The 17,500-nt window shown below is 48.5% G+C and overlaps 1 protein-coding gene across 9 annotated transcripts in view; it reads right to left on the bottom strand.

The window, feature by feature from the left end:
• LOC110495438 (tensin) overlaps positions 1-17,500 on the bottom strand; it is a 225,381-nt gene that overhangs the window by 12,232 nt on the left and 195,649 nt on the right. For 8 of the 9 annotated variants that reach the window (XM_036951922.1, XM_036951925.1, XM_036951926.1 and 5 more), the window contains 2 exons: positions 2,571-4,214; positions 998-1,081 (listed from right to left, as the gene is read on the bottom strand). In XM_036951922.1, coding sequence (XP_036807817.1) covers positions 998-1,081; positions 2,571-4,214 — 1,728 coding nt within the window. The remainder of the gene's footprint in view (positions 1-997; positions 1,082-2,570; positions 4,215-17,500) is intronic. The other variant, XM_036951928.1, reaches the window with a different exon arrangement.

Raw genomic sequence — 17,500 nt, 5'->3', positions numbered from 1 at the left:
GAGAGAGAGAGAGAGAGAGGGAGCAAGTGAGAGAGAGAGAGAGAGCAAGTGAGAGAGAGAGAGAGAGAGAGAGGGGGCGAGAGCAGGTGAGAGAGAGAGAGAGAGGGAGAGAGAGAGAGCAGGTGAGAGAGAGAGAGAGAGGGGGGAGCAAGTGAGACAGAGAGAGAGAGAGAGAGAGAGAGAGAGAGAGAAAAACTAAGAATACTCATGGGCGAAGGAGCAATGGCTCCTCTTGCAGCCAAATATGTATTTTCCTGCCATAGCCTGAGGGACACTGAATAATAACATCTGCATAGTAAACAGTAACTTACTTATTATTATTATTACTATTATTAATATAATTATTAATGTTTATCATCCCAAATATGGGTGGTAATGGTAGTGATAACAGTTTAGTGATGGTAGTAGTAGTTGTAGTACTGATATAAAGAAGAAGATGACCGTTATTTAGTTATAGTTTCATTTTCCATAATTTGATTTTATATTTATTACATTTCTACTATTGACTGTTACCATTTTATTGTATTTATTTTTGTATTTAATTTTGTATTATTATTTACTACCATTTTGCTATCATTTAGGGAGCAAGTGAGTCAGAGAGAGAGAGAGAGAGAGAGGGAGCAAGTGAGAGAGAGAGAGAGAGAGAGAGAGGGAGCAAGTGAGAGAGAGAGAGAGAGAGAGAGCAAGAGAGAGAGAGAGAGAGAGCAAGTGAGAGAGAGAGAGAGAGAGAGAGGGGGGAGCAAGTGAGACAGAGAGAGAGAGAGAGAGAGAGAGAGGGAGCAAGTGAGAGAGAGAGAGGGAGCAAGTGAGTCAGAGAGAGAGAGAGCAAGTGAGAGAGAGAGAGAGAGAGAGAGAGGGAGCAAGTGAGAGAGAGAGAGAGAGAGAGAGAGAGAGAGGGAGCAAGTGAGAGAGAGAGAGAGAGAGAGAGAGAGAGCAAGAGAGAGAGAGAGAGAGAGAGAGAGAGAGAGAGAGAGAGAGAGAGAGAGAGAGGACAAACCAGAGAAAGAATAAGAGCGTTGGAGGTCAGATTGTGGCGTAGTGGAAATGCTTTCGTTGATGCCCTGAATACGAGCGTTGTACTCTGCTCACAGTGGGGGTGGTGGATAGGAGGCAGAGGAGGAGGTGGAGGAGGAAGAGAAGGAGGAGGAAGGAGGTGCAGGGGCAGATGCAATGGTGTGAAGGGTGGTCCAACAGAGCAGAGGAATGGATGGACAGAACAAGAGACAGAAACAGAAAAAGACAGAGAGAAAAAATGAATAAAGGAAAATGAACATTTTATTCTGTGAAGTCATTAAGAAACAGAAGAAAGATGGAAGTTAAAATGAGAGATGACAGAAATTAGAGCAGGGATAGAACCAAAATGTGCATTTTCTGGAATCCCCCAGAAACAGATTAGGGAAACACTGCTTCACCATACATTAGTGTTAGGACATGTTTCCTGTTCTGTGTGGACCGCGGGACGACTAGCTGCTGCTTTCACAACAGCTAATGGGGATCCTAATAAAATACCAAACACCAAGTCAACATCTGCGGTAGAAAGACAAAGGCAACTACCAAATAAGCCCACTTGGTGGCATCTGTGAGAACCATACCATACGCTTCCATACGTGGCGGGACATGAATGTGGAAAATGCATGGTAGCTGAGAACTCAACCAGCATGTCTATTCTTACCACCTTAAATCTCATCTCCATGGTGTCCAACTCTCCCCTCGCTGTAGGACACAGCTCTGAGCTCACCGTAGGTTTTCAGACCATATCTGTCCTGCACAACTAAGAGTTACTATCTAGCTAGCTCAATGCCATGATGATTCCACCTATTACCAAGGTCAGACAAAGCTGGGGACATGAAACAGTAGCTTCTATTTCCAATATAGAATTAGATATATTAGAGTACATGTAAACAGTAGCTTCTATTTCCAATATAGAATTAGATATATTAGAGTACATGTAAACAGTGCACATCACTGAATAAGCCAGTGGTGATAGAATGCCGTTGATATACTGCATTTGACTATGACTGTGCTTCTTACAGTTCACAGCATGTTCCGGAACAAAGCGTTCATTGTGACTCTGCAGCGGTGCCTGTAAAGATGACAGTCAAAACACGGTCCTTTGCAACTGTCCCTGCTAACGAATGTTTGGTAACAGTTATAATTAGGATGCAATAGTGGTAGGTAGCCTAGTGGTTAGAGCGGTGGGCCAGTAACCGGAAGGTTGCTGAATCGAATCCCTGAGCTGACAAGGTAAAAATCTGTTGTTCTGCCCCTGAACAAGGCAGTTAACCCACTGTTCCCCGGGCGCTGAAGACGTGGATGTGGATTAAGACAGCCCCCCCACCTCTCTGATTCAGAGGGGTTGGGTTAGATGTGGAAGAAACCTTTCAGTTGTACAACTTTCCTAATGCATTATAATACTTGTCATAAGCACATCATTATAATGTCTTTTTGCTTTATGTATTGTGACAGCGAATACCTCTGCTTTTGAAAATGACATAATGAAACATGAAATATGAAAATGATGAAACTAAACAGGGATATTCAATCTAATCCTCAATCCGGTAGTGACTTACCAGCGATGCGTTGAGCCACCAGGCCCTCCAGGTTGAGGTTCTCCTCCTCAGGTTCTGGCTCCTTGAGAAGGGGGGAAGAGTTGTGGAGGGGGGAGGAGGAGGTGCTGTAGCCATGATAGGGAGACCCTCCGTTGCGGTCTGGGGAGTGGGACACCACCGTCCCACCTGGGTACGAGTTCAGGGGCTTCATCTGGAGCTGTCCGAAGATGGGGGAGGAGTCAGAGGGGTAGAGGGGGGAACCAGGCCCCTGGGCTGGGTGCATGTGGTAGGGCTCGGGGGGGTGTATGGGAGTGGTGTTTGTATGGGGCTGGTACGAGGCGGACCTCGGGGGGGCATACGACAGGGGAGACTCAGCCACAGGACTCTGGATGGGCGACGTTGAAACCCGGCCAGCCGTCGACCTCAGAGGCTGTCCGAAGGCATTGTAGTTAATGTTATAGCCATGGATGGCTGAGTCTGCCTGGTAGGACGGCCTGGCCAGAGATTGGGAGAAGGGGATCTGGGCTGGCCCTCCTACACTGTTCTCACCAGAGGGGGCGCTGTAGGACTTGGGAACCTGTCCTGTGTGTGGGTCCAGATCCAGCATCAGCATGTCGAGGGCTTCGATAGACTGCTCTATGTCGTGCTGAGAGGCGGTGGGGGGGAAGTGGGGCAGACTGTGGGTGCTCTGTAAGGGAGGACCGAAGGGGTCGTCTGGCAGACTGTACTGGTGCCATGCGTTCAGCCCCCTCTGGACTGCCTCCCTGCTACTGGTGCTTCTCTCAGGGGCCCTGGGCAGCTTGGGGCCTCCAGGCTCCGGGGTCCCGAAGGACTGGGAACGCTGCACACTCCCGTTCTGGTAACTGTTAGGAGAGTACTCCTCCTCCTGGGGCGAACTGGAGTCCATGATCCGCTCCTGTGCCGACGTAGAAGTCCGTACCCGGTGCACCGGCATCTCCCGTAGCTTCTCTAGGTATGGCCCGTTGTTCTGCCTGTTGATGGGTATCTGTGATTGGTAGTACAGCTCTGCGGGCGTGGCCTGGCCCTCCAATGACGAGAGTGTTCCAAGACTGTCCACGCTGTTACCCTCCTGACTGATGTGCAGCTCCTCGTCCAATATGTCCGTCTCGCGCTCTTCGGCGGAGGGGGCTGCAATGAGCCGGGTATGCCCGCTGACGTGCACCTGGGCTGGGACAAGGTGGCGTACTCCCCCCCCGGGGCTGGTGGAGGTAGCCAGGTAGGCCTGGCGGTGGAGCATGGGGGCCTCAAGGCCACTCAGAAGCTGGTCCAACTCTCTCTTCTCCTGGGGACTGAGAGGGGGATGACTGGGCGTGTTGTGGTTCTGGTTGGTGTTCACCGCTCCATGCAGCAACAGACTGTGGTCATCGGTGCGATCGGTTTTGACGGATGCTGTCGAGTTTCCAGAGTCGCTGCTGACTGAAAGGGCGTGGTCGACTGCGGGCAGGGAGGCGTGGCCCACTACCGGGAGGGTGCGGTCAGAACTTGTGAGGGTGTGGTCAGGGTGTTGGGGGGTGTGGTCTGCGTTGGTTAGGGGGTGGTCGAGGACGGGAAGGCCGTTGATTGTGACCACTCCATCGAGGGACTCTTTCTTGTGGACTCGGGCATACAGGCTGCCGTCGAGGGGGCCTTGGGTGTGAACAACGTCTGAAAGAGAGAAGAAGAATACATGCTATTAAAAGGTGCACAAACAAAGAGGCGAAACGAACACATTTCTGATTTTGAAAACTTCTCACAAATGACCCAACATCACAGTGACTTTCACACCACAGGGACTTGTGCCTGACTCCTAACTGTTTCCTGAGACTGGACCACGACAGCTAGTCCCCCATGGAAAAGAGAATTCACTCCATCCTCCAAGGAGAAACAACTTAATGGAAGCTTAAGTCAACATAGCATATTTTTTATCTAATACAGTAGTGTTGAGTGCATATGTGTATCGTATATGTATCATATATGTATCGTTTAGCTCAAGGTACTAAACGATATCATAACCTCCATCGATAAAAGACAGTACTGTGCAGCCGTCTTCATCGACCTGGCCAAGGCTTTCGAGTCTGTCAATCAACATATTCTTATCGGCAGACTCAGTAGCCTCGGTTTTTCTAATGACTGCCTTGCCTGGTTCACCAACTACTTTGCAGACAGACTTTGCAGACAGAGTTCAGTGTGTCAAATCGAAGGGCATGTTGTCTGGTCCTCTGGCAGTCTCTATGGGGGTGCCACAGGTTTCAATTCTCGGGCCGACTCTTTTCTCTGTATATATCAATAATGTTGCTCTTGCTGCGGGCGATTCCCTGATCCACCTCTACGCAGACGACACCATTCTGTATACTTCTGGCCCTTCCTTGGACACTGTGCTAACCTCCAAACGAGCTTCAATGCCATACAACCCTCTTTCCGTGGCCTCCAACTGCTCTTAAACGCTAGTAAAACCAAATGCATGCTTTTCAACCGTTCGCTGCCTGCACCCGCACGCCCGACTAGCATCACCACCCTGGATGGTTCCAACCTAGAAAATGTGGACATCTATAAGTACCTAGGTGTCTGGCTAGACTGTAAACTCTCCTTCCATACTCATATCAAACATCTCCAATCTAAAATCAAATCTAGAGTCGGCTTTCTATTCCGCAACAAAGCCTCCTTCACTCACACCGCCAAACTTACCCTAGTAAAACTGACTATCCTACCGATCCTCGACTTCGGCGATGTCATCTACAAAATAGCTTCCAATACTCTACTCAGCAAACTGGATGCAGTTTATCACAGTGTCATCCGTTTTGTTACTAAAGCACCTTATACCACCCACCACTGCGACCTGTATGCTCTAGTCGGCTGGCCCTCGCTACATATTCGTCGCCAGACCCACTGGCTCCAGGTCATCTACAAGTCCATGCTAGGTAAAGCTCCGCCTTATCTCAGTTCACTGGTCACGATGGCAACACCCACCCGTAGCACGCGCTCCAGCAGGTGTATCTCACTGATCAGCCCTAAAGCCAACACCTCATTTGGCCGCCTTTCCTTCCAGTTCTCTGCTGCCTGTGACTGGAACGAATTGCAAAAATCGCTGAAGTTGGAGACTTTTATCTCCCTCACAAACATCTGCTATCTGAGCAGCTAACCGATCGCTGCAGCTGTACATAGTCCATCGGTAAATAGCCCACCAATTTTATCTACCTCATCCCCATAATGTTTTTATTTATTTACTTTTCTGCTCTTTTGCACACCAATATCTCTACCTGCACATGACCATCTGATCATGTATCACTCCAGTGTTAATCTGCTAAATTGTAATTATTCGCCTACCTCCTCATGCCTTTTGCACACAATGTAATTGTAAATGAGAACTTGTTCTCAACTATCCTACCTGGTTAAATAAAGGTGAAATAAAAATAAATAAAAAATATACATACACATCCAGGCCTTTCAGCCCTAAACACATGGAGCCTCCAGCCCACCATAACAGCCCTGGCTGTGGCTCTGGTCTAGTATAAGTACATTAGGGGTCCAAGCATCCCAGTCCAGGACCTGTCATGATGCGTCAGGCAACACAACCCTACATGGCGTGACAAGGACCCCCACACCACCGTCTGTGGAACTTCTCCTAGACACAGTGCACGAACTCGCTATGGCAACGACATAATTATCACATCAGAATTCCCAGATTCTTCAATATCAGAATCTACAGTATGTGAGAACACCAGAATTCCTGTTATATATACACTGTATGCCATTTGACATGTCCTGTGTCTATCTATATGAACACAGCACGTTTCATTTGCTGAGGTGATTTTGTCACTGAGTAACTGTTTTTATGCATCGATGTCAGCATGCTGTGGTAAATCCTCAGATGTTCTCCCATGCAGATGGGTTGGTTTCATCACTCTTGATTTAAGGCCAGCATTTCCGCTAATAGCCACCTCTCAAGTTTGGCAGGAGTCCCTGGCAACCTCCATCACCCATTTCCTGGACCAATCACTCCACCAACCAATTCCTCAACATCTGGTCTCACAACAGCTCTAAACTTGACCATGTCTGATGATGAAGGATGGCATAAGATCAAGAGGCATGTTTCAAACAATATGAGGCCCAATTTGAGACCGGAAACTCAGGTTTATATTGATTACAATACCCTGCATCATCTTTGTTCTCCTATAAACTTCTCCAGAATATTTTCAGGACCATATTGACCATGAACACACTCATACACACACACACACACACACACACACACACACACACACACACACACACACACACACACACACACACACACACACACACACACACACACACACACACACGCACACGCACACGCACACGCACACACACCTCTACATCTCAAAAAGACCCCCCTTCTCTTTCAACAGCTGCTTAGAGGAACATGTGATATCTGGTCATCGGGAGCAGCTTCTGAACATCAGCACAGCAGGGTGTTAGTTGGGTGGGGGGGTTCCACAGTGACACATGGAGAGGTTCTCTGACCACAGCTGTTTACGAGGCCATGTCAACAACGCTACAGTAGCAGAATGAGAGAGAGAGAGGAGAGAGAAAGAGAAGAGGGAGAAAGCTACCCTTGCTTACCCACCAGAACACACTGTTCCTTATTTTTGTAGGGAACTTCTAGTGCTCCTGATATTGCCCGCAAAATACTTCCCAGTCCAGAACAGTTTGACTGATAACCTACTTCAAGCCAAGTCCAAGTCCTGAATCAACTCCCATGAAAGCTTTTCTTACCTGGAGATAGAGTTCTTCTCTTCCTCCTTCCTTTCTGTGTTTTCTCTCCTTTAGTTTGATTAAATAGAGTAGCCCTTTGCCATCACACTTGGTTTGGTTGAGATGAAGGGGAGAAATCCTTCACTAGGCTATGATTCAAATGATACTGAGTTGGCATAGCCTTCCCCTCCCTCTCTCATTGGTTGGGAGGAGACAGAGATGGGCCACCCTTCACCTATTGATGTTGGGATTGGGCGAGGTGGGGTGGAGCTAGTCCATTCCCTGGGGAGTTGAACTATGAGTTGTGAGCTGTGAGCTGGTCCAGTGGAATCTGTCAGTTCCTTCCTGGCATTGGGAGTTTCCTAAAACTACAACACCCACGCAGCTAACCACCCTGAGCCCTGACCTGGACCCACTCCTACACAGTGACATCACTCACACTCAAACTGGGGTTTCCCTGGCCTCTCTCTCTCTAGTAATCTATCTGTCTCTATGTCTCACACACACACACACACACACACACACACACACACACACACACACACACACACACACACACACACACACACACACACACACACACACACACACACACACACTGAGGGTTTGCCTCCAATAGAAGAGGGGAGACCCTTGTTCTCAGAGACTAGGATCATTCCATGGAGAAAACCCAAACAGGGTGACACGTTTCCAGCTGTTGGTGTCTGTTCTGTTAGGAGGGACAAATCTCTGTTCTGTTAGGAGGGACAGATCTCTGTTCTGTTAGGAGAGGCAGATCTCTGTTCTGTTAGGAGGGACAGATCTCTGTTCTGTTAGGAGAGGCAGATCTCTGTTCTGTTAGGCGAGACAGATCTCTGTTCTGTTAGGAGAGGAAGATCTCTGTTCTATTAGGAGAGACATACTGTATCTCTGTTATGTTAGGAGGAACAGATCTCTGTTATGTTAGGAGAGGCAGATCTCTGTTCTGGTAGAGAGGCAGATCTCTGTTCTGTTAGGAGGGACATATCTCTGTTCTGTTAGGAGAGGCAGATCTCTGTTCTGTTAGGAGGAACAGATCTCTGTTCTGTTAGGAGAGACAGATCTCTGTTCTGTTAGAAGGGACAAATCTCTGTTCTGTTAGGAAGGACAGATCTCTGTTCTGTTAGGAGAGTCAGATCTCTGTTCTGTTAGGAGGAACCGATCTCTGTTCTGTTAGAAGGGACAAATCTCTGTTCTGTTAGGAGGGACAGATCTCTGTTCTGTTAGGAGGGACAGATCTCTGTTCTGTTAGGAGGGACAGATCTCTGTTCTGTTAGAAGGGACAAATCTCTGTTCTGTTAGGAAGGACAGATCTCTGTTCTGTTAGGAGGAACATATCTCTGTTTTGTTAGGAGGAACATATCTCTGTTCTGTTAGGAGAGGCAGATCTCTGTTCTGTTAGGAGAGGCAGATCTCTGTTCTGGTAGGAGAGGCAGATCTCTGTTCTGTTAGGAGGAACATATCTCTATTCTGTTAGGAGAGACATACTGTATCTCTGTTCTGTTAGGAGGAACAGATCTCTGTTCTGTTAGGAGGGACAGATCTCTGTTCTGTTAGCAGAGACATATCTCTGTTCTGTTAGGAGAGACATATCTCTGTTCTGTTAGGAGGAACAGATCTCTGTTCTGTCAGGAGGGACACATCTTTGTTCTGTTAGGAGAGGCAGATCTATGTTCTGCTAGGAGGGACAGATCTCTTTTCTGTTAGGATGGGCCGATCCCTGTTCTGTTAGGAGAGACATATCTCTGTTCTGTTAGGAGAGGCAGATCTCTGTTCTGTTAGGAGGGGCAGATCTCTGTTCTGTTAGGTGAGACAGATCTCTGTTCTGTTAGGAGAGACATATCTATGTTCTGTTAGGAGAGACATATCTCTGTTCTGTTAGGAGAGGCAGATCTCTGTTCTGTTAGGAGGGGCAGATCTCTGTTCTGTTAGGAGAGGCAGATCTCTATTCTGTTAGGAGAGGCAGATCTCTGTTCTGTTAGGAGAGGCAGATCTCTATTCTGTTAGGAGGGGCAGATCTCTGTTCTGTTAGGAGAGGCAGATCTCTGTTCTGTTAGGAGAGGCAGATCTCTATTCTGTTAGGAGGGGCAGATCTCTGTTCTGTTAGGAGGGGCAGATCTCTGGAAAAAATTAACTATGACTGGACATGGTGACATTTAAAAACTCACAAAGTCTAGGGAAGCGAGGAAAGAGAGGGAAAATCAGTGAAAGAAAGGAAATACATGGGAGGATAACTGAGAAAGAGGGAGAGGTTCCCAAACTGTGGTCCGTGACTCACTGGTGGTACATAATCACATGACATATTTTCTGGTACCAAAATAGCCTGTTTGTAAATCCTCAAATACACTAATGCTTTTAATTATGGTCCGTGAGGGAAATGTATGGGAACCTGTCGTCTCTACCCATCAGCACCTTCAAACGTCTCTGTAGTGTATTTGAACAACGAGACTTTCTTGTCTCACAAATGACTTATTTAGATTTTTGTTCCGTCTTCACCAAGAAGAGAGAGGGGCCGAAGGGTTTCGACACATTCTCTTCACTCAGAAAGGAAGTGTTTCAAAGTGTGAGGGGAATGACTGGAACTCTGCAGACGAGCGTCACGGGGGCACGACCTTCACATTTACCTCACCCGTGTGGCGTGCGTTAGTACAGGCACCCAGAAACACACACACACAAACACGACTGATATAAACCTCGATCCCTGGCACACACACAATGCCCATGGTCTCAAAGAGGATCTTTATACATAGCAGCTTTGTGTGTTATTCACACACACACACATCCCTATGTGTCTCAGTTGAAAGCAACAGCAGAATTTTGGTGAGCTGGGCTTTCTTTATTATTAAAAACAAAGAATATGTAAAGATGTGTGAGTTTTGGAGTTTTGATGTATGGGAGAGTTCACCGCCATCATTGGGGTACGTTGATGATGGATGTATGTCGTGTATAGAATCAACATATTCCTGCTCAGCTGGGTGTGAGCATTGCTGGGGTGGGTTTAAGTATAGATTCACAGGCCTTTAAAAAAACAGGGTCCATTTTTAGTATAGTAAGTCCTTAGCTGTGGCTAGCCAGGCGATAGCTGTGGCTTTGAAACAAAGACCAAGCCATAAATCTCTTTCAACATGAATCTGCCCGGCAGGAATAGCTAGTTAGGGTAGTCAGCTAAAGTAGATGCCATTCCCCTAAGACTACACTGAGGTGAGGTACACTGTTTGTCCATTAGCTGAATTTAGGCCTAGTTACTATCAGTAACGAGACAGACATTTCTTCTGAGTGGGTCACAAATAGGACAGAGTTGACAGGACAGAGTTGACAGGACGGAGTTGACAGGACGGAGTTGACAGGACAGAGTTGACCGGACAGAGTTGACCGGACAGAGTTGACAGAACAGAGTTGACAGGACAGAGTTGACAGGACAGAGTTGCCAGGACAGAGTTGCCAGGACAGAGTTGACAGGACAGAGTAGACAGGACAGAGTAGACAGGACAGAGTTGACAGGACAGAGTTGACCGGACAGAGTTGACCGGACAGAGTTGACCGGACAGAGTTGACAGGACAGAGTTGACAGGACAGAGTTGACAGGACAGAGTTGACCGGACAGAGTTGACAGGACAGAGTTGACAGGACAGAGTTGACCGGACAGAGTTGACAGGTTCATTTACATATATAGACATAGTTTGGGGCTAACCTGAGAGATGGACATCATTAGCCTTCCATTCATGTGTCATTCAATTGACTTAGCCAATGGTTCCTCAGAGGCCTTGTGGAGTGCGAGGCTCGTAAGACACGGGCATGCACGCATACACATACAGTGCCTTCGGAAAGTATTCAGACCCCTTGACTTTTTCCACATTTTGCTACATTACAGCCTTACTCTAAAATTATTTAATATTTTTTCCCCTCATCAATCTACACACAAAACCCCATAATGACAAAGTGAAAACCGTTTTTTAGACATTTTTGCCAAACAGATACCTTATTTACATAAGTGTTCAGACCCTTTGCTATGAGACTCGAAATTGAGCTCAGGTGCATCCTGTTTCCATTGATCATCCTTGAGATGTTTCTACAACTTGATTGGAGTCCACCTGTGGGAAATTCAATTGATTGGATATGATTTGGAAAGGCACACATCTGTCTATATAAGGTCCCACAGTTGACAGTGCATGTCAAAATCCAAGCCATGAGGTCAAAGGAATTGTCCGTAGAGCTCAGAGACATATTGTGCCGAGGCACAGATCTAGGGAAGGGTAACAAAAAATGTCTGCAACATTGAAGGTCCCCAAGAACACAGTGGCCTCCATCATTCTTAAATGGAAGAAGTTTGGACACACCAAGGCTGAGCAATCGGGAGAGAAGCGCCTTAGTCGGGGAGATGACCAAGAACCCGATGGTCACTCTGACAGAGCTCCAGAGTTTCTCTGTGGAGATGGGAGAACCTTCCAGAAAAATCATATCTGCAGCACTCCACCAATCGTAACTTTATGGTAGAGTGGCCAGATGGAAGCCACTCCTCAGTAAAAAGCACATGACAGCCCGCTTGGAATTTTCCAAAAGGCACCTAAAAACTCTCAGACCATGAGAAACAAGATTCTCTGGTCTTATTGAAACCAATATTGAACTCTTTGGCCTGAATGCCAAGCGTCACGTCTGGAGGAAACCCGGCACCATCCCTACAGTGATGCATGGTGGTGGTGGCAACACATCTGGAAGAAACCCGGCACCATCCCTACAGTGATGCGTGGTGGTGGTGGCATCACATCTGGAAGAAACCCGGCACCATCCCTACAGTGATGCGTGGTGGTGGTGGCATCACATCTGGAAGAAACCCGGCACCATCCCTACAGTGATGCGTGGTGGTGGTGGCATCACATCTGGAGGAAACCCGGCACCATCCCTACAGTGATGCATGGTGGTGGTGGCATCACATCTGGAGGAAACCCGGCACCATCCCTACGGTGAAGTATGGTGGTGCCGGCATCATGTCTGGAGGAAACCCGGCACCATCCCTACGGTGAAGTATGGTAGTGGCAGCATCATGTCTGGAGGAAACCCGGCACCATCCCTACGGTGAAGTATGGTGGTGGCAGCATCATTTCTGGAGGAAACCCCTACGGTGAAGCATGGTAGTGGCAGCATCACGTCTGGAGGAAACCTGGCACCATCCCTATGGTGAAGTATGGTGGTGGCAGCATCATGTCTGGAGGAAACCCGGCACGATCCCTATGGTGAAGTATGGTGGTGGCAGCATAATGTCTGGAGGAAACCCGGCACCATCCCTACAGTGAAGCACGGTAGTGGCAGCATCATGTCTGGAAGAAACCCGGCACCATCCCTACGGTGAAGTATGGTGGTGGTGGCATCACATCTGGAGGAAACCCGGCACCATCCCTACAGTGATGCATGGTGGTGGTGGCATCACGTCTGGAGGAAACCCAGCACCATCCCTACAGTGATGCATGGTGGTGGTGGCATCACGTCTGGAGGAAACCCGGCACCATCCCTACAGTGATGCATGGTGGTGGTGGCATCATGTCTGGAGGAAACCCGGTTCCAAACCTACAGTGATGCATGGTGGTGGTGGCATCATGTCTGGAGGAAACCCGGCACCATCCCTACAGTGATGCATGGTGGTGGTGGCATCATGTCTGGAGGAAACCCGGCACCATCCCTACGGTGAAGTGTGGTAGTGGCAGCATCATGTCTGGAGGAAACCCGGCACCATCCCTACGGTGAAGTATGGTGGTGGCAGCATCATGTCTGGAGGAAATCCGGCACCATCCCTACGGTGAAGCACGGTAGTGGCAGCATCATGTCTGGAGGAAACCCAGCACCATCCCTACGGTGAAGTATGGTGGTGGTGGCATCACATCTGGAGGAAACCCGGCAGCATCCCTACAGTGATGCATGGTGGTGGTGGCATCACATCTGGAGGAAACCCGGCACCATCCCTACAGTGATGCATGGTGGTGGTGGCATCACGTCTGGAGGAAACCCGGCACCATCCCTACAGTGATGCATGGTGGTGGTGGCATCACGTCTGGAGGAAACCCGGCACCATCCCTACAGTGATGCATGGTGGTGGTGGCATCACGTCTGGAGGAAACCCGGCACCATCCCTACAGTGATGCATGGTGGTGGTGGCATCACGTCTGGAGGAAACCCGGTTCCAAACCTACAGTGATGCATGGTGGTGGTGGCATCATGTCTGGAGGAAACCCGGCACCATCCCTACAGTGATGCATGGTGGTGGTGGCATCATGTCTGGAGGAAACCCGGCACCATCCCTACGGTGAAGTATGGTGGTGGCAGCATCATGTCTGGAGGAAATCCAGCACCATCCCTACAGTGAAGCACGGTAGTGGCAGCATCATGTCTGGAGGAAACCCGGGACCATCCCTACGGTGAAGTATGGTGGTGGCAGCATAATGTCTGGAGGAAACCCGGCACCATCCCTACGGTGAAGTATGGTGGTGGCAGCATAATGTCTGGAGGAAACCCGGCACCATCCCTACAGTGATGCATGGTGGTGGTGGCATCACGTCTGGAGGAAACCCGGCACCATCCCTACAGTGATGCATGGTGGTGGTGGCATCATGTCTGGAGGAAACCCTGCACCATCCCTACAGTGAAGTATGGTGGTGGCGGCATCATGTCTGGAGGAAACCCGGCACCATCCCTACGGTGAAGTATGGTAGTGGCGGCATCATGTCTGGAGGAAACCCGGCACCATCTCTACGGTGAAGTATGGTGGTGGCAGCATCATTTCTGGAGGAAACCCCTACGGTGAAGCATGGTAGTGGCAGCATCATGTCTGGAGGAAACCCGGCACCATCCCTACGGTGAAGTATGGTGGTGGCAGCATCATGTCTGGAGGAAACCCGGCACCATCCCTACGGTGAAGTATGGTGGTGGCAGCATCATGTCTGGAGGAAATCCGGCACCATCCCTACGGTGAAGCACGGTAGTGGCAGCATCATGTCTGGAGGAAACCCAGCACCATCCCTACGGTGAAGTATGGTGGTGGTGGCATCACATCTGGAGGAAACCCGGCACCATCCCTACAGTGATGCATGGTGGTGGTGGCATCACATCTGGAGGAAACCCGGCACCATCCCTACAGTGATGCATGGTGGTGGCAGCATCATTTCTGGAGGAAACCCTACGGTGAAGCATGGTAGTGGCAGCATCATGTCTGGAGGAAACCCGGCACCATCCCTACGGTGAAGCATGGTGGTGGCAGCATCATACTGTGGAGATGTTTTTCAGTGGCAGGGACTGGGAGACTAGTTAGGATCAAGGCAAAGATGAACAGAGCAAAGTACAGAGAGATTCTTGATGAACCTGCTCAAGAGCGCTCAGGATCTCAGACTGGGGCAAAGGTTCACATTCTAACAGGACAACGACCCTAAGCACACAGCCAAGACAACGCAGGAGTGGCTTTGGGACAAGTCTCTGAATGCCCTTGAGTGGCCCAGCCAGAACCCAGACTTGAGCCCAATCGAACATCTCTGAAGAGACCTGATCATCTCTGCAGCGACGCTCCCCATCCAACCTGACAGAGCTTGAGAGGATCTGCAGAGAGTAATGGGAGAAACTCCCCAAATACAGGTGTGCTAAGCTTGTAGTTTCCGACCTAAGAAGAAGCTGCAATCGCAGCCCAAGGTGCTTCAACAAAGTACTAAATAAATGGGTCTGAATGCTTATGTAAATATTTCTAAAAACCGGTTTTTGCTTTGTCATTATGGGGTATTGTGTGTAGATTGATGAGGAAAAAACACAATTTAATCAATTTTAGAATAAGGCTGTAATGTAACAAAATGTTGAAAAAGTCAAGTGGTTTTAATACTTTCCGAATGCACTCTATACACACTTAATCCCCCCCCCCCCCCCCCCCCCCCCCCCCCGCCTCCCCCCGACACACACTCTCTCCCCCGACACACAAACAGCACCTGCCTTCTCCTCTTTTCCTCCCATGGTGCCATGTTCCGCTGTGAAAGCGTGTGTAAGTACGATGCCACAGTGTGTCTCATTCACACATGACCGATTGGGAAGCCATTAACGTGCCATTAAAACAGCCCGGCTCATAACACCTGTGGCCAAATGGTTTATTTGAAAAAGACAATGTTTCACAGCTACTGTTATTACCCTATCAAATGTGCTACTCACATCAGCTACTTCAGGGAACAATCACTTTACTGTTTACATAGAGTTCCCTTCAAACACATAGTAATAATGATCCCAGAATGTTGAGTATAGAATGTTGTCCTTCTATAATGACGCAGTTAAGTGCCAGCAAAAATACACCTGTTGTAGTTTTTTCATTTATGCACAACTGTCTCCCGTGGTCAGATTCGATGTGTACTGTAGACCAAATGTTAATCACACAGCTGACCAAATTATACAAGATTTTACTTCTGAGTTAACTGAGATTAATGCACAACCAATGTCCCCCAATGATTTGCCTCAGAGTCTGGTCACTCAGGTCTATATGTTAATACCCAGGAAACACAAACTAGCTGTATATCGCTAAGCTAACTAGTACAACCTACAAGGTCCCTGCCACACATAGCCCAGGACCAATAAACAAACAAATCAATCAGTAACTCCTAGACAAGCTAGCATCGCAGCTAGCCTAGCAGGCTAACCACAGGACGGCTGGGTTGGGTTTGGAAGTGTCATTGGGTCACAGTGTCTGTGTCTAAGGGTTTGGACCAGGGACACTGTCTGTCTGTCCGTCCTTCCGTGTCTCTGTCCCTCTGGGTTCACTGTTGTCCTGATAAAAAGTGTGGGAAAATACTACAGCCCACTTAAAGACAAATCCCCTGCTGGGTGGCTACTGATTGTGCTAAGCTAGCTAGCAGCACCATGGCAGAACCTCCATGTTGTGACTGGATGAAGACAAGAACAACAGTGTTGTGGATCTGGTAAGTAGTTAACCTAATATCCCCTCAGATGATCAAGTGGAACAAAGAACACTGGCTAAAAAATATATATAGATACAGACACTAAGAAAGAAAGACACACATTAGAGTGTGAGAACATACACTCTCACACACACCACCCAAACATGTTCCTCATAAAAGTTCCTATTCCTCTGAGTGTGTGAGAGGAATGTGGTGTAGAAGTCTTCCTTGCGGTGTGCTCTGGGTCTGACCGTATGGGATACACGTTACTCTCATAAATTCCCAACCCACAACCCCACAGCTCACTACACGCATAGAGAAACACACACGAAAGCCCCTCTCTCTTCACACATACTCTCTCACACACACACAGCACTACTGATGAGGGGGAGAGGAAACGGGACAACACGGGGTTAGCGGGGGCAACCAGGAACAAACCGGGGCCTGTAAAACCAGGAAGGAAGGCATGCTGCTAGAGAGAGGGGCATGATGGGATGAAAACAGCAGGTCCCGGAGGCTAGTTAAATTCATAAACAAACAATACTAAAACCGCAGAGTCAGTCACACATCTAAAACAGCCACAGAGAGGGAGGGAAACCTACAGAGAGAGAGAGAGAGAGAGAGAGAGAGAGAGCGAGAGAGAGAGAGAGAGAGAGAGAGAGAAACCCACACAGAGAGAGAGGAGGACAGAAATAGATGAAAAGTGAAAGAATAATGAGAAAGGGTCTGTCTGTAGTTGCCCCATGCACACGGTCTCTCCCATAAACAGTTCAAATCAGTATTTGGTGACAATAAGCTGATCCTGGATCTGTGCCTATTGGGCAACGTTGGTTGCTGGCCAGGTGTGAATCACCCTGACCAGCAACAGCCCCTAGCTGTCATCTCAGCCACACACCACACAGACAACACGTCCCCGTTAGATGATGTCATGGCCTGACTCTGCCAGAGCCAGACAGCCTAAAGGGCGTCTCTCTACGGGACATGACACCCACCTCAGCAGGGACGGGCTTTGATATCGCTGTGCCAACCAGCAGTCTGCATTCCAGAGCCGAGTAGACGGGTGGCCTCATGAAGATGGTTTAATGACAAACACTAGGGCTAGTCGATCTATCTGTGGGTCGTTCTGTGGGTCTGTCTGTCTGTCTGTCAGTCAGTCAGTCAGTCAGTCAGTTAGTCCAAGAGGTGTTGTGAAAGATAACTGTCATGGAGATGTCTGTCAACTTGTCTGCCTGTCTGTCTGTCAACTTGTATGTCTGTCTGTCTGTCTGTCAGTCAGTCAGTCAGTCAGTC

This window comes from Oncorhynchus mykiss, chromosome 18 (assembly GCF_013265735.2).
Source record: "Oncorhynchus mykiss isolate Arlee chromosome 18, USDA_OmykA_1.1, whole genome shotgun sequence".
In the NCBI taxonomy this organism is placed as follows: Eukaryota; Metazoa; Chordata; class Actinopteri; order Salmoniformes; family Salmonidae; genus Oncorhynchus; species Oncorhynchus mykiss.
This window is presented reverse-complemented; position numbering and strand designations above follow the sequence as displayed.